At 42.7% G+C, this 18565-nt stretch overlaps 1 protein-coding gene across 1 annotated transcript in view; it reads right to left on the bottom strand.

Moving 5' to 3' along the window:
* Window positions 1–6560, bottom strand: part of LYPLAL1 (lysophospholipase like 1) — a 496351-nt gene extending 489791 nt beyond the window's left edge. Inside the window, exon 1 of the mRNA XM_069608584.1 lies at window positions 6418–6560. Coding sequence (XP_069464685.1) covers window positions 6418–6502 — 85 coding nt within the window. The 5' untranslated portion in view covers window positions 6503–6560. The remainder of the gene's footprint in view (window positions 1–6417) is intronic.
* Window positions 6561–18565: the final 12005 nt, after the last annotated feature.

Genomic DNA, 18565 nt, shown 5'->3' with positions numbered 1-18565 from the left:
ACAGGAGCATTGAAATGTGACTGAATTACCCATCCTAAGTGAACTACATTGGCTTCCACTCCAAGCCAGGATATTGTTCAAGACTGCATCTATCTACAAAGAAGTCACGAGTAGCACACCAGTCTACATGGTGGCTAATCTCCACATATCTGGCGGCACATGCTCCTTGCGCAGCAAATCAACCAACCGGCTTGAATCACAACTCGTCCGCAAAGAGAGATCCTGCACACAGTCCTTCTGTTATCATGCACCCACCCACGTATCTCTCAAAACATGGCTCTTTTAACAACACTTGACCGAGGACTAATTCCAATGGACCACATACCGACGCACAGACCTCACAGTACTGTGCTAATGTTAAATGATGGCAGCCCAAATGCTGGCTACCCAAACTCTGTACAACGCTCGGCTGCTCTAGAGCCAGGTCTGTGCTTTAAACAATAACATGAAAATAAAAATGTGTCACAAGTGTGTGTGTGTCATAAGAACATGAACCATAAGAGCGTGTGTTGTAGGCGCGTCCGTGGTTGGGCATGTAGGATGTGTCACAGGAGCATGGGTCTTATGTGCGTCTATTGAAAGTGAATATCGTAAGAGCGGGTGTCATAATACTGTGGGTCTTAAGGGCAAGTGTCATAAGACTGTGTTTTGTAATGCAAATGAGTGAGTGGAGTGTAAGTGAAATCAGGTTATAATTTGATGCGAATCTTCAACATCGACAAGAGGTAGATTTGAGTTTTATAGTTTGTACATATAGACAATTTACATCTCCTGAAAACTGACATCAAAGTTAATATGTAGTTTTCATATGTATAGTAGTATACAAGTACATCTCCCACATGTAGGTCTAGAGTTTGTATATAAAATATATGTTCTACATGTCAGTGTACATTTTGTATAAATGCTGTACATTCATTCTGAATGTGTGTAATGTACATCATTTACATGTCCATATACCTTTTGTATAGAAGCTGTACGTTCATTCTGAGCATGCATAATGTACATATACTATAAATCAGTGTACATTTTGTATAGCTGCATATTAGTTCAGAGCATGCATAATGTATATACTCTACATGTCCGTGAGCATTATGTATAGAAGCCGTACACTCAATCTAAGCATGCATAATCTGCACAAAGTACATATCAGTCTACATTTTGTATAGAAGCTGTACATTCATTCTGAGGGTGTGTAATGTACATACCGTACATCAGGGAGAAATATTTCAAGTAGCATGCTATAAGCCAGACATAAAAGTAAGCTGCCACCTCTATTCTACACATGTATTCAGCACACCATTTCTTACTCGCCAGGAGTCAATTATCACTAGCCAATAGCTGGTGGCGAGTGCATATTGTGAGCACTGTTCTACATGTCCATTTTGTATAGAAGCTGTATATTCATTCTGAGCATATGTAATGAACAAACATTATGTGTCAGGGTATACTTTGTATAGAAGCTGTGCATTCATTCTGAGCTTGTGTACATTTTGTACAGAAGATTTACATTCATTCAGAACATGAATAATGTACATAATCTACATGTACATTCTATTTAGCAGCTGAACATTCACCTGCCTCTTGAGAACAGTCCGTATTAAAAATGCACATTAATTACATCTGCTGAAAACTGACATCAAAGTCAGCCCAGACTTTGATGTGTTTTCATGAGATGTAAATTGTGTAATGTACAAACTGTGAAACTCATACGTCTCTTTGTACAGTTGTATCATTAATTCTGAAAATACACACAAAATATAAATTAATCTTGAATCGTTAATAACTCAAAATTGGCCATGTCGATTTTCTGACTTTCTTTTCAGTGTACCAATTCCTGATGTAATCATGGCCATAACAAAAATTGGAAAAATCGATGTGAAATATTTGGGTGGGAAAAATGTTTTATTTCCTATGAAAAAAACATGCTAAAAGCGGTTCAAAATATGATCAAAGTAACATTTTCTTACCCTATGTAGCTGTTCATTTAAAAATTCTGAAATGCTGCATACACAGGCAGCTACATCAACATTTTACTGTGGAATTCTTTCTGACTTTTTCATGGAAGGGTTAAAGAGTTAAATATAGGAGGTGACACCCCCCTACTCAACACGAAAAAAAAAATCTATCTCCACCAGTAGGGGAAAATCATATGTTTTTACAAAGGAGATAAGATTAAACAAAATGTTAATATAATTAGACCCTTCAATCCGAAAAGAAAATCCCTGATGATCCGGCAGACAAAGTCTGTAAATAAATAGACTGTAAGCATATAAAGTATCAAAAATAGATAATACAAATTTATTTAGAACAATATGATAAAACCTAAATAGACCCAACAACATGCACACAGCGGAACAATTAGACTAATACCTAGACCTATTGTCTAAAGACTCATAACGTGATTACACAAACACAAAAGACATGTAATTAAAACAATAAACATTCTGCATGTGTTGTAAATTATTTTTTATATTGTTCTAAATAAATTTGTATTATCCATTTTTGTTTACAGACTTTGTCTGCCGGATCATCAGGGATTTTCTTTTTGGATTGAAGGATTAAAGAGTTATTAATAAAAGTTTTTTCTAAAGCTCCATAGACAATTCATCTTAACATTAACTAAGCCATTCGCTAGCGCAATGCCATCATATATGTGGGGCCCTAGAGTGAAGATAAAACCAATTTGGATTAACTTTTCCCAAAATTCTATTGCTAAGTATATGGATGCAATTTCCAAAACAAATGTCTTACATGGGACCCCCAATCTGTACATTTTGGGGAAAATGTGTTTAACAGTTCAAAAGTTATAAAGAAAACAAACGACTGTTTTCAGCCTACTCCCATTTATTTCCCCATGAGAAAATGCCTCCATTGAACAGATGCAAAAACTGCTGGACCAATTTGCATCAAATAAGAAACAGGTTGGGCACAAAGCGTTGCAGATGGGCTTTTTCTTTGGGGGGTGGGGGGTATAATTCCGTCCAGTACATCTTAAATAAATTCAATGGGTAAGAGGGTCCCCATGTTCCTAAAAACTGTCTAGATATCATCCACTGTACATTGAAGCAGCAAGTCTTTTCAGAAATGAAAATCCACCATATCTTGTTCTACAATGCAGCGATTCCCATGGTAATTTCAGGGTAAACCGAAAAAAACGTGCACACAAAAATCATATTTCGAAGAGTTAAAGGGGCGGTTTACAATAAGGTCAGAGGTGAAATGAGCACCACATATGTGATAGAAGAGTCAGGGGTGGCCTGGGGAGCCCGTTTGTATGGGAACGTTTTCGTCTTACCATGGGAATATCGTGTGATTTCTGCAGGATTGTGGCAAAAATGTTGCAAGATGCACTCAAAAACCAAAATGTGTCACAAGAAGCAGCAGGTGAAAGGGTGCAATAGGAGAGGGTGAAGGAGGACCGACAGGATTTAAACATGCTGGTGGCTAGAAAGGAGAAGGGGTGCACATGAATAGTTGCAGTGGGTATGAGGCAGACTTAAATTGTTAAGCATGTCCGCATTCCACGGATGTCACAAGTTTATGCATTATCTCAGGAATGATTACCGTAATGGGTACAACGAGAATAGACAGAAGCATGGTGTTGATCGTGGGAATTTCTGAGGGGAACCTACCAAAACAATTAAAGGAGTGGGGAAAAAAGGGGACATGGGCCATGGTCTACTGCCTTGGATGTTGACAGGGAGGATGGGCCTCAGTCGTTTTTAATAATTGGGGCAACAGGGACAGTGGCCACAGCCATGGACAAATCCATGGCTAGTGGGATCTGGTTATTTACTAGGCGGGAGAAAATCAGCTACAGCTATAGACCAATGCCACAGCCAGTGGACCTCCGTATTTTAATATAACTGGGGCAACTGGACAGCATCCAGTGCCCGTATGCCCAGGAGAAGATATAGCATAACAAAACACTTGCAATTCAGTGAAAGAAATTCCGTTAACGTGATCCGATTCACCTTTAAAACACACAAAATTAAGCACGTGTGGGGAAGTTGCAACCATCTTAACACGCTCCCCACCCTCATTGCTCGGCCCAGGAGCACATACATGATATCAGGGATCAGCAATGAGATCAAAAATGACTTCATAGGAGCCATCTCCGGAAGGGGTCTCAGAGTTAAGATGGCTGTTACTTATCACATCCACTGCATTTCATGGGTTTTGTGATGAATCAAATCTGCTCATCTATGTCTTCAGTAAATTACGTGTGTGTAGGTTTCATTGGAAAAAGGGTTTAGAAAGTTAAGTTAAAAACAACAAATCATTTACATTTTGGAGGTCACAGAAGGCATCATGTTGAACTGTTTTAGCTTAACTGTATAGTCACTGAATATAAAGGCTTTTATTATACTATGTCGCATCTCTCCTGTAGCAGTAAGAGACCGAAAAATATACATACACGCACAATATTATAGGGCGAGAAAGGCATGCACACAAACACACATTTATATTGAGAGAGGAAGGCAAAACATCTAAGGAAAGTACAAGAGATGGCACCGATTTTTTCCAGTAGAAAAACACATTTGTGTTAGATTTTAAGAACAATTTTGCAAATTTAAAAATGAAGGCGAAAACATTCTAATCCAGTTTTTAAAATCTGCTCACTAACAGGACTAGGATTAACACTTGTCTTTGCGGTGTTGTAAAGTCCAAAAAGCAGAGGTGGCCCATCCATAAAGGGCGATGGGGTACCGACCCTCCACCATTGCCCATTATGGACAAGTCTTAAGCAACCCAGTGAAAAGAGGGAGCGCTCCCAGCTCTACAGAGCTGGCTGGCTTCAATTAACTGTCAATGGGAAACGTGGTTTCCCTTTGGCAGTTTGTTACCCAACACATATGCCCAATGGGCAATGGAAGGCTAGGGGCGTTTTACATCCCTATTCTAGCATGGCCTATTGGGGATGCATCTGTGAAACTGCAGGCTTAAATGTGCCTAGTGGGCACTCCTGCGCTCCCCACACATTTAGGCCGGACTGGGAGGCTTGGAGGAGGCGCTTCAGCCCCACTGTTCATGCTCCCAGCAACCAGGAAGCTCTATCTATTTCGTGGCTCATGTTAGTGCAGTGCTGGAGCTAGAGGACCTTCTTGGCAGTTGGTGTCCAGATTGGAGCTGCAGGTAAGGAAAAACTGTATTTGTGTTTGTTTGTATATAAGTATGCGTGCACAGAAGGGTTTTTATGGGTTAGTGTGCACATGCATGAGGATATCTATGTTTGTGTGTGAATGAGAGTGCATGTTGAATGCGTGCACGTGTGAATGAGAGAAATGCATGGGTGTGTGAATGCATTATGCTTGTATTGGGAGGGGTATAGAACAAGCCTTTGGCTGTGGCGGTGTTGGGGAGGGGTTACTGGTGCACAGGCAGTCAGAGCATTCTTTTATTACTGTTTTTATATGGCTAAACTTGCATAGGGGACACCATTCTGCCATATAATAGGCTAGGTATGTATTTTTAATGTGGATTGCCATTTGTTACTGGGAATCACGGGTCAAGCAAACATGATAAGTGTTATTATGTGAGCATTAAGGATAAAGCAAGCATGATAAGTGTCACAACATGACTAGACCGGCCTACTTCTGTGCAGTCAATCTGCTGCTTTATTCTTACTGTGGCGTGGCATTTTGTGCTCGGAATCAAGAGTAAAGCCAGCATGATAAGTATTATGTGGCTAGACCGGCATACTTTGACGCAGTCCGAATAATTACTGTAGAATGGCATATTTACTGGGAATCAAGGATAAAGCAACATGATACGTGTTGTTATGTGGCGTATGTTGGTAGTACTAGTATGGATATATGTGCTTACTGTGGCATTGTGTTTTTACTGGGCCTCAAGAATAAAGCAAATATTAGTCAGGGTTAGTATGTGGTTAGATTGGCCAATGTTGGTGCAGCATTCGAAGTGTGCCACACGCCTTATATTCATTTTCATGGTCCTACCAAGCCCCACACTGACCAATGGGTTCCCTCTTCAAGCAAAACTACATTCCATTTATTCCCCCCAAAAATTAACCTTCAGTCACTTAAATGGTACTTCCCACCTACATCTGTCTTCAGCCACCTTTGAGACTAAATTGACTGAGGTCAAAGTGCATTCTTTAGGCGGTCAATCCTATTTTACTTGATTGTCAGTTCACAAGGTGAAAGAACGCCATCTAGGTAAAGGCACTGATTAGCACATGTGCAGGATGCATCGTCACAAAACAAATAAAGGGTCAGAAAGGTCAAGCCAGACAAGAGCAGGAGAGGCTGCAGAGCACATTGTGCCTCTCAGTGCCAAAGACGAGGACACCAAGTAAAACCGATAGCTGTACACTGTGTGTACCAATGCGCATCACATTTCTGTGCTGCTTCGTCTTTGCTAAAAACGAGAAAGTAATTGCTGTGGAAAAATGACCTGATCCGTGCAGGAAGATCACGGAGGCTGTGTGTCTCCCTCTCGCAGGTACAGAGCACCTCTGCAGGGCAGCCGAGAAAGCCATAGTTAGCTGGTGGACTGACAGCAACCGGGAAGCAGTGAGCGCATGCGCGACACGGAAGTCTGAACCGGACAAGGTCGGAGGAAGTGCGCAGGCGCATAACTGGGTTTGTTGCCTCAGAGTCGGGAACGCCGGGTTTTTTGCAAACTGGTTCTGTGGTCCTTGCGAGTGTAGCTCATCTCCTGTGCGGTGATGAAGAACGCTAACCAATATGCTTCAACTTTTGAAAGTTCATAAATTTACTGTCTTGGCACAGCTTTTACAAATGTATGAACATAGCAGTCAACATTCGCAGAAGAGTTGTATGTTTTGAAATATGGTTGCATACATGCCAACATTTTGCAACAGCTGGGAGGGAGATATTTTAACAGAAATCGGGAGAATTGTACTTTCCCATTGGAAATAATTGGGTTTAGAAATCTTTTAGGAAGGAGACAGCAAAAAATTGCAATATTTTTCTTGCAACAATTGGGACCCCCTTACCCCCTCCCGCCCAAAATCTCGAGAGTTGTAATGAATGTTGTTGGCACACATACTTGCCAACATTCTGTAACCAAAAAGAGGTAACATTTTTCAAGTTTCAAAAATAATCATTAGCAAAATGGTATAATCTCAGGACATGACATCACACAAAATCTGCCCCTTATCATTTTACAAGAAATGTCTAACTGGGAGGATCGGATTTCTTGAGAAATTACATAATGAAGGAGTGACTGAGCGCTGTGGTTTGCCTTCTTACTTTTGGCTATTAAGGGTGTTGTGAGCGCTGCCTATAAGTCAACCATGGCAAGGAAAGTGAAGATAGGAGAGACCCGTGTGAAGAAGCACAGCCTGTTGGGGGATCGGGGAGAGGTTTGACTTCAAACCCACCCATTCACCACGCTAATCCAGATGCCCATTCCCACCATTGCGTGCCCCTCCCTGTGCACAATACACATCAATTGGATGTATATGAGCAAGCTTTGTGCTTTTAAAGTGACGCCAAAATTATTAATAAGTAGTCTATTAAAAGGCAAAGGATTTATTGCAGCTGTAAACTAGCTCCTAGTGTGAGAAAAATGTCTTGACCAAGTATGCCTTCAGTCACTTGATTTATAAGGAAATATGTGTCTTTGGATCTGTTCCTTGCACTATATTCCTGTTAAGCAGTGGCAAAGCCAATAGTATTAGATCTTTTATAGCCATTTTCCAGGCACAGCCATAATGTGCCCAGTTACTAAAATAATGTTCCGTTTGTTAACATTTTATGGCAGGTATGAGTACCATTACGCAAATGCCTGGAAAGTGCCTAAGGCATGCATACACAACAGCTAAAATGCCTGACTTTCCCATTGCTCGTTTTCAACAAAATGTAGTGCAATGCACAGATATTCTAGGACACACTTTTGCTAATAAGCGCATCTAAGAGTTTTTAGTTTTGTGTAGGCATTAGTGATATTTGCAAGGCACAGCCATAATGTGTGAAATAGAATAACCCGGAGGGAGACTGTGCTCAATGTTCAAAAAGTGACTTATTATTTTAACAAGGTGCCCTTTGTGATGACACGTGTTTCGGTCTACCATGAGACCTTTTAGGTATGCTTTTAGTTTCATGGCTCTGGGTCTTAAAATGTCATCCAGATACTGGGAGGTATTCTCAGTTGTCCAGCCTATTCCACTAAATATCGGTCGGCCTTCTGGTATTAGATCATATTCCTTGTGGACCTTAGGCAGGAAATACATGATTGGTGTAATTGGTTCCTTAATTAGATGGTACCTGCATTTTTGTCTGGCTTTTTATTTTATGGTTTTCACTATATATTCTTTTGAATTTCATTTGACATTTTTGTTTCGTTTTGGATTTGTAACCATTCATATAACTGCCTGTGTATTGCCCCATCTGGATGTATGGGTCAATCATGTAAATTGTCAAACTTACATTTATCTTTTTATTTGAATATGGTTCACAATATACAATATATACAATATTCACATATACAATATTCTATATTATTTAACAATAACCTTGTTAAAATAATAAATCACTTTTTGAACATCGAGCGCAGCCTCCCTCCGGGTTATTCTATTTCACTCATATATATAGGTGGTCTTTCCTTGGCTAAACCACAATCCCGGTGAGACGCGACCTACTTTAATGAGTGAAGCTTAGTGCAATGGATAGAACTGAAAAGAACATGTTGCCATGTTAGACCAGACCGCTGTAGACAAGAATATCTGAAACACAGCCATAATGTGCCACAATATTACCATTTTCCAACTGTTGACGTATAATGGGCGGTAGTACCATTATGGGAGCGCTTAAAAAGTTCCCGTCACTTGCCTACAGAAAAGCCAAAACATTAGGTTATTACATTGCTTTTCTTTAAACATTTAGTAGGGAATCGAAATACAAACACAAGAAAAGGAATGGATGTAACCAAGTGATGTTTCGTTATAGAACCATTCAATAGCCTAAAACATACAGATCACAAACCTTACCAGCAGAGAGAATAAAGCCCCAAAGATAAGTACATAAGAAAAGGAAATTAGACTATCAGAAGTTCAAGCAAAAGAATTAACAAACACACTGAATAAACATCAGTATATATTGTAAGACGTAGTGGGGTGCTATTAATCAGCCACAGATGTTATTACAGAGGATAGTGTCAGGGCATTCAGCTTATTGTGGTCGAACATAACCTCATGAATGCATACTTATTCATAAAACATGCACTCCATCCACACACTAACCCATAAGCAAACACACACACATACACCATTGTATGAAACGGGCCTCTTTTAAACATGGTAATCGAGAATTTAACAAATATAGAAAAATAAAATAAATATGCCAAATATCCTCCTTCCTAAATACTGACACGCTTACCTTTTTAGCCTAAACTTCAAGACCGCCACAATAAACCAGTCACTGTGAAAAGAGAAGTCTGTTGCATGCTATCTAGTGCCTGTAATTCGGTCACTTTAAAAAAATCTGACAAAAAATACATTTGTTTCTTGCAGGATACTAGCAGGCTCAGACTGGCTTATATGTGAATAAGACACTGCCCAAACCAAAAACTCAAAATGCTGGTGTGGGCCAGTTTTTTGGGCCATTGTTGCTGAATACATATTCTTTAAAATGACATTTTGCATCACCTTTTATCAAATAAATTCCCCTTGGGGTACGATTCAGTCTGTTACAAATGGAATGAATTGCCACTTTTTCATTGGTGTCAGAAAAAATGTTATGCCCCAGTCCAAAACCGGGTCCTAGATAGCATAATTACATTCGAATAACCAAAGCTTGGTTAGCTTGTTTGAAAAAGTGCTCGTCACTTAAACCCACCTCACTCAGAAAACACAGATATATTGTTTTCATTACAATAGATATGAGACGATCCATCCAGCACGTGAGAGGTAGAGGGGTCGCAGTGCTTCTGTGCATACATGACAATTCCTCTGTTGCTCTAGTCAGAGTCTCTCAGACGTGCAGCCCCGTCAATCACTACCAGCAGTTACCCGAAACTAGTGTCACGGCCTACACCAGATAAAAAATATGGTAGGATACAATAGTAAAGTCCGTAGGCGGTAGGTGTGTCTGAAAAGCAGTACCCTACCACCTAAATCAATAGGGTTGGCAAGTATGGGCGCAGTATTTTCTTGAATTAAATGTGGATTTTGAATGAGAATGTAGTGTTCTAAACATGTCACATCAGCAGATCTCACAAGTTTCCCCTGGCAATGCGTGACAAGGCCATCCAGTCCTCTGTTTTCCGTTAGGGTTTGGGGACTTGTAGTAGTTTTTTTCTTTCCCACTTGAAATTTAGGGAAATTACATGTCCTAGAATTCCAGGCAAAACAGGACTGCATGTCCTCATGTATGGCCACAGGAAACTTGAGAGCTCTGCATCAGCAGTAATATCGGAAGTCAATGGCAAAAGTGACCTCTACCTAATGTTAAGGGAATCCAGATTCCCAACAAAGTGCTGACAGCTGCTTGACCTCCATGTCTTGCACTGCCTGCAGCTACTAGCAATTCTTTCAAAGTGGGCAGACCTCTCCTCCTCCCTTCTGGCCTCTACCATTCAACTCCTCCTTCTTGTTGACCTCAATATCCATCTGGATGCTCCCTGTTCCTCCTACGGACTCTTTCAGGACCTCTGCGATTCTCGCTCTCTTTCTGTTCTGCCTTCTGGCCCGACTCACTCTGCAGGGCACACGTTTGATGTTCTGATCTCCTCTGACCTCTCCCTCTCTATCCCTCTGACTGCTCCTCTCCTCGGAAGTGATCACTCTCTCCTTTCCTCCCATCTCTCCCTCTCTACCCCTCTGGCTAAGCCAACTCCAACACTGCCACCTAGCTTCTTGGTCATCCGACCTATGAAACATGTGTCAGTTGAGGCTTTCGCCGCCACTTTCTCTCCCCCTCCTCCTCTTCTGGCTGACTCACATCCTGACACAGCCCTTTCCATGCTCTACTCCTCTATCTCTGATACTCTGGATGTTCTTGGCTCTGTCATGAGGATCGTCTTGAAGCCCAAAGCTAAGTGCAACTCTTGGTACAACTCCAACCTAGCTACCCTTAAACGAGAGTGTAGCGTGGCTGAGAGGAAATGGCAAGCTTCCTGTACATCCTCTGACAAACTGGCCTGCCGCCTGCTCCAAAGGCAATACCGGCTCCTTGTCCAAACTAAGAAGAGAGCCCACATTCAAGCTTGCGTTTCTGCAGCATCTAACAACTCGGCCAAACTCTTTAAAATCTGCGAAGAGCTAACCAGTTCTGCTGCAGTCTCTACCTCTCCTATCACCTCCTAGACCCTTTGCATGGCCCTTGCCACGCATTTAATCTAAACAACCCAGGACATCCTGTCCGCCCTCTCATTCTCTCCTACTCTTTCCCCTTCTCTATCTGCTACCTCTGTCCCTCCTGCAGCCACCGCCCCTCCCTCTTTCTCTTCCTTTCCTCTGTTCTCCCCTGATGAGGTTTTTAAACAAGTCCGATATATGAAAGTCTTGTCAAAACAGGTTCTTCCCTGTTCGACAAAAACCATCAAGGACCACATTGACACCCTTGCTCCTGCTCTGGCTGACTTCTACAACCTTTCCTTTGCCTCTGGAGGCTTCCCCTCCCCTCTGAAGCACTCTCTTGTGCACCCTCTTCTCAAGAAACCCACAGCCGACCCCTAATGCCTGGCTAACTATCGCCCGATCTCCATCACTCCTTCCTGCGCAAACTCCTGTAAAAGCTGGCCATCTCCCAACTTAATCTTCAAACCGATTCTGTTGGTTGTCTCCATGGCCATCAGTCTGGCTTTAGAGCTGCCAGAGCATGCATACTGCTCTCCTGAACACCCTTGAAGACATGCTCACCAACCTTGACTCTAATATCCCTTCTGTCCTCATCCTACTTGATCTCTCTTCTGCCTTTGGCACGGTCGACCATGCCATCCTGCTCCACCATCTCCGTAATAACCTGGGTATCACTGATCAGGCCCTTGCCTCGCTGACCTCTTTCCTCTCTGATCAACCCTCCCAGGTCCAACTTGGGTACTTCCTTTCCTCTATCTTACTCTCTACCTGTGGTGTTCCTCAGGGGTCTAACCTCTCTCTCTCTGGCTGTTCAACCAATACCTGGCACCCCTTGCCCGCTGCATTGCCACTCTCTGTTCCAACTTTCAGTGCTATGAGGATGACACTCAGCTCGTTTTCAGGCTTCCCTCTGCCACCTCTTCTGCATCTTTCATCTCTGACTGTCTGTCTGCTATCCAGGAGTGGTGTGCCGCCAATGATCTCTGTCTTAATGCCAGCAAGACAGAGATTCTCCTCATTGGCACACCTGCACCCTCCTTTCCTGTCACTCTCTGGCCTGCCTCCCTTGGCCCTCTTCCTGCTCCCACCTGTGAGGCTAAATACCTCGGGTCATCTTCGACTCCACAATCCTTTTCTCCTCACATCGCTGACATCTCTAAGAAGTCAAACTACCAACTACACCTCCTCAGAGGTATTCTTCCTTTCCTCTCCTTCCCCCAGAAGCTTACTGTCTCTAGAGCTCTGGTTCTCTCTAGGCTGGACTACTGCAACAGCCTCTTTCTAAAACTGCCTGCTTCTACTCTCCACCCTCTGCAACTCATCCAAAATAGGACTGCAAGACTTGTCCTTGGCCTCAAGCCCTCTGATTGTATCTTTCCAGCCCTGAAATCTCCTCATTGGCTCCCAGCGGCTGTAAGGAGTAAATTCAAGATTCTCTGCATTGTCCACAAGGCTTTCTGCGGCCTGGGTCCAAAATACCTTCAACTCTCCCTCCTTAAATATCTTCCAACTCGAGCTCTTCCTTCCTCAACCTTCAACTCCCTCAGGGTCAGTCGCTTCTCCAAGCAGCAAGTTGGGGGTAGATCTCTTTCCTCGGCTGGGGCCTCCCTCTGAAACAGCCTCCCTGCCACTCTGAAACTTGAGGATAACCATCTCCGGTTTTGGAAGCACCTCAAGACCTTCCTCTTTGCTTCTGCCTTCGCTCTTCCTCTGCCCCGCTGATCTGTCTGCTTCGGCACCATGCACCTGGTACCCTCTGATTTCGGGCCCAGGTCCCTGCCCACCCAACCACACATCCGCACTGCCTCCTGGCAACCTTTGCACCTGAGTCGGTATCTGTAACCTTACAGTCCCTTTACCTGCACTTATCAAACACCCCTTGTCTGTGCTTTAAACCTTGCAATTGCCACCCTGGTGGCTGCACTACCAGTTGTTGTTGTTTGTATCCCTTGCTTAGCACTTTCCACCTCTCCCCCTTTCCAATGCACTTTCCCCTTCCCTCTCCCCAGAACTTGCACGTTCTCAATGTCCCTGGGCCTTGTAAAATCGTTGTTTTGTCCTCCCTTGTTCCTCTCCCTTGCCTCGTCACGCTCTGAAACACGTGCGTATGAGTGTGATACAACTAAAATATCATATCATATGATAAAGATTGGCATGACCAATTTGCCATTCTAAGAGTGATTATGGATTATGTAATACATACTTTTATGTCTTGTAAACATAGCCCTGAGGATTGATGCACTTTCCCCTTCCACGTGATTTAATCAGCAAAAATGTGAAAGTGCTGCATTACTTTGTGATAGATATCATTGAGTTATTTTTTTGTCCCTCTGATACCTTGCAGACCCACCTTAGCCACAGCTCTCAACTCACACGCTTTTGGCGGGTGTCACTCACATTGAAATCAGCGGACTCACCTGCCAAGCTCCCTATACATCAGGTTTTTCCACCCGCCTTGGTGAATAAAAAGGTTGAGAGCTAAGCCTTATCCCCATACCTATCAAATCACCCATGTTTTGCTGTTGGCACCCTCTATAGGGTCATTTCGCTTGCACGTTAATCCCTTTACCCGTCAATAGGTGTCAATGGAGCTCGCACTCGCAAAAAACAAATTCTCTTTTTTCACCCGCCATGGTACCACAGAAGGTATTTTACTCCAGCAAAAACCGGGCAGATTCCATAGGAATCCATTGCAAACGCTGCCTACCATCCGTACATGACAGGCAGATATATTCATTTTGCACTGCGAATTACAAAAGGGTGCCGTATAATTGTGTATGCCACCTTTTTGCTTTTAACTTTTATACTCCTCAGTGCAATTGTTGGGAGAGGGGACCTGGCTCTGCAAAATGGTACAGGTGGCCGATCCCATCTTCCCAGTTACTCTGGAACTCGAAAATGAGCTCTGGTGTCTTTGTACATACGATTAAGCACACACTACTTGACTTTTAGTAACTGGTATGCCAAATGGGACACGTATATTTCGGTGTTGTAGTTTTACATAGCACTAAAATGCTGCCTTACCTCCTCCTTCCAAGCGCCTTACCTCCTTCCAAGCGCTTTCAGGCATGCCAACATGCTACACATGTAAAGAAAAATATGTAGATTAGTCAGCTGCACCAAACTGAAGAAGAGTCAGCTCACCATAGAGAGTCTTTTGGGTCCTTGGACTCTGGACCCAAATGTGGGATGAGGGTAAGAGTTCAAACTAAACATTTGGCAAACCTCTTTATCACAATATGGAGTTAGACCCTCATCATCCCCGAGTATAAGAGAGTGAGCAGGCAAGGCCACTGCTCCACAGGGGGTTTGGTGGTTTTTGTCCCTTCGAAAATAATGAAATAATTGAAGACAATAGTTCATTTTACAACATGATTTTAAAGATGCATTGGCATAGTCAATAGTTTGGACATTTGTAGTTTGTTTCATTGTACATTTAGATAGGGGAAGGAATGAGAAATGGCAGCACAGTAAGGAAGAAATGACAGCAAGGGAGGGAATGAAGGGCAACACTCGGAGTATGAAGGATACACTGTGGGGGCATAATACAGAATAAGTGGCAGCACCAGGGAAAACAAAACATTCAATAGATGAAAGCCAGGCCTGCAACAGCACAAAGAAGCATTGAAGAACATTTGAAGGAAGGAATGACAGTGCAAAGGGGGTAAGGAATGACTGCACAAAGGGGGAAGGAATGACAGGGCCTATGAAGGAAGGAATGACAGCACAAGCGGGATAAATGACAGTGTAAGGAGAGAAGGAATTTCGGTGCAATGAGGAGAAGGAATGGCAGCACAAAGGGGGAAGGAATGAGAGCGCAAGGGGGAAGAAATGACAGAGCAAAGGGATGGAATGACCGTGTATGGGGAGGACTGACAGTGCAAGTGGGAAAATGAATTACAGCACAAGTGGGAAGGAATGACAGCATGACGTGGAGGGAATGACAGTACACTGGTTGAAGGAGAAGGAAGGACAGAGCAAGGGGGAAGGAAAGATGGTGCTGCTGCGGAAGAATGATAGTACAATGGGGAAATGAAAAACAGCACAAGTGGGAAGGAATGACAGAGCAAGGTGGGGAAAGAAATGGCACAGCAAGGGGGAAGGAACGACAGTGTAGAGGAATGGAATGAAAGCCCAATGGGGAAAGAATGACAATGTAGGGGCAGAGAAATGGCACGTTTCATGCTCTATTTGTCCATAAATGCCATGCAACTCCCAGGTCTTGCACAATATTTAGGTCATCAACTGAACTGCTGACAGTAGAATGCATGTATCTCTTCCTAGAGACACTAGCCACAAATATTGGTGTTAAAGCAAATTAAAATGTTAGCATTGGTCTACTTCTCAGACATGTTACAATCACTAGAGGAAATGAACATCTTCATTTGATCAGTTATCATTGCACATTACACAATCTATATATATATAAAATGCGTAGGTATGTTTCCATACTCAGCTGATGCAATTTATCATGTTAGGTTGCTCTCTGCTTTCCAACTGGCAAAATGCACCTCTGTGTGTCCTCCACTTCAACAACAGCTATCATTTTAACAAATAGAATGAGCATGGTTCTATGCAGTCTTCTTCACCTTTCACTATCGCAAACATTTGGAATAATTTCAAGTTACTTCTCCCCCCCACTTCTCTTCACGCAGGGCATGTCGGTTCCAGTGTCAATGAACAGTTAATTACTAGCTCAATGTTTCAGTCTGTAAAGAGTGAAATTCTGTAGAACGAATGGCTCCTCACGAGATAAAACTGAAAGTAGGTGCTGTAATTATGCTGCTACGCAATCTTATGCCATTGCAATCTTATATCATCAATAGGACTCTGCAATAGAACAAGGTTGCCAATTACACGTCTACAAAGACACATCATAGAGGCCCGTGTAATCGATACATTCAACAATTTGGTCTTCACATATAATTAATGAAAAATATTGCATATTCATGTTATGTAGATAACAATTCTGTGTTCAATCTGAGCAATACCACATCAGCAAAACAAATGTTTTCTTAATGAGATACTGCAATGTTGACTCCACAACTTTGTTGTTGAATGTTTTTGTGGTTTCTCTTCCTTTTGAATAATTGAGAAGAGTACTGTTCTTGTTTGAGTCATTTCTGCTTAAATGTCAAAAACATGTATGAAGGGGTTTTCTTACCTCGATAAGAGTGGCTGGGGTATTCATCAGTGATACGGATGAATCATGTAGACGTTTATGTATGTTCTCTGTAGCGAGAGATGTACCCAGGGCACCTGAAAATAACACAACTTAAAAAAATTGGTAGCTAAGAGAATTTTCTTGAAGTTAAGTGAACAACAGTAGTACACCCTAGTGAAGGATTTATTATTTGTAGCATAGCAAACTCAGTATTTTACCCTCAACTTTGTAGAAAGATCGATGTGTTATATTATTGCTTATTAACATGCTACTATAGCAATATGCAAACAATAAAAAACATTATCGCCAAACAATTCAGCACTGCATACACTAACGGGTCGTCTACATTACATTCCTTGGTGATTTATATTCTGCTACCCCTCGTCCCCACTCACACACACAGACCACCTCGCATGCATACAAATTTGATTCTGAACACAAAAGCACACACTTTTCATGAGATGATGGCTACTGCTCTCCCCTTTGGTCAGGCCGCCACGACACCCAACGCCCTCGATTTCTTGTCACACCTAAAGAACTGGTTGTTAGACAAATTAGCTCTGGGACCTTTGGTGTGCTGGAGTTTTCCAGTTTATTTTTTGTGTAGTTGTAATTTCCCAGCCAGTCAATGCTTAGAGCAATGTTCGAAATCATTATTTGGAGCCCGGGCCTCAGTGGGGAATGGGTCCAGGTTTCTTTGGATTTCATGTGGGGAAGAAGTGTGCAAGGCTATTTTGCCATTCTATGCATTTACCCCTCCTCTGTGCAGCCTCTCTTTCGATCATGCTCTGACATGCACAGGAAGTTAAAGCGCTAGCAGATTATCAGCCTTCTGGCATCTGAGATCAAGGCCATTTGCCAGGTAAGTTACTCACCGGTGGACATCAGTGAGAAAAGAGTAGATTTACCAGATTGTCCATACGTAAGCCAAAGCTGTTGGCTTTGTAAGTGGTTATGGTTAACAACACTTCAGTGCAAGGAATACATAAAAATAATTTGACTGAAAGAACACTTGCTAAGACTTTATTACACCAGACACATATACAGCTTCAATTAAGCCATTTACTCTCAGCAGACTGATTAGAAATAAAACTGGTAGGCCAAAGGTTGATGTTACTGTTCGGGGCTTCTAGCTCAAACAGATTGGATCAGTTTTGGGCAGGGTGAGGCAAGTAATGGGAGGTAATGGGTATAGGTAGTGAACGGGTGGATAAATAACCCAAAAAAATCTAAAATATGCGTGTCCCCTGTTAGGAAGGGGACACCTTTTTCCTGCACCACCAAGCGCTTTAGAATAAAGCAAAGGCCATCATCAGTAATCTAAGAGACCAGGGGGTAAGACGGTGCCCTTTTCGGCTTTCACACAATCACATTATTGTGCATCTTGTAGATGTAGTATTCATGCGAGAATAGAAGCCATTTTAGATATTAGCAGCCATATTGTGGCACCTAGCTTAAACGTGGCACGGCAGTCAGCACCCCAAGCTTAGACCACAAACGCGAGTGCAGGAATAGCTTGTATCCCAAACACTGATGACAAAGTACAGAACTACACAGATCCATAAAACCCTTCATTGTTCTAAAATATTGCCAACCTTCGCGTCCTGGGAAGAATGTGGCCTGCAAGGCCACGAAGGAAGGCTGTGGGCCTGTGAACAGAGTGATCCCATCTGAAGGAGGGCACAGGCCTCCAACCCCCGCTAGCCCTAATCCGAAATGTTGCTATAAATGAACAACAAAATTAAATAACTAGCACCCAAATGCTTTGGCTGAAGGACCCCTGAATTCCAGTGTACCATATAACCCCAGACCACTGACCATAAAACCTGCTGGACCCCTGATCTATCAAAATATCACAGAATGGGGCCTTCCTCCTGTCAGTCCCGGGTCATGTGATGTGCGCTGCGAGGTGCAGGGAGGGATGAAATTATAACCCAGAACGAGAGTAGGAGACCTTGGAGAAATGCTGGCATGTCTGAGAGCGAGTGAAGTGTGTGTGAGTTAGTATGATCTCGGCTTTCCCCCCAGGTCGCTGTCTGCTTTGTGGCCGGTGCCCTGTTACATAGGGCTAAATGTGTATTTTGTAGTTAGTAATATAATTGTTACTTGGCCAT

The sequence above is a fragment of the Ambystoma mexicanum genome, chromosome 4q (genome assembly GCF_040938575.1).
Source record: "Ambystoma mexicanum isolate Mex_15411 chromosome 4q, UKY_AmexF1_1, whole genome shotgun sequence".
Classification (NCBI taxonomy): domain Eukaryota; kingdom Metazoa; phylum Chordata; class Amphibia; order Caudata; family Ambystomatidae; genus Ambystoma; species Ambystoma mexicanum.
This window is presented reverse-complemented; position numbering and strand designations above follow the sequence as displayed.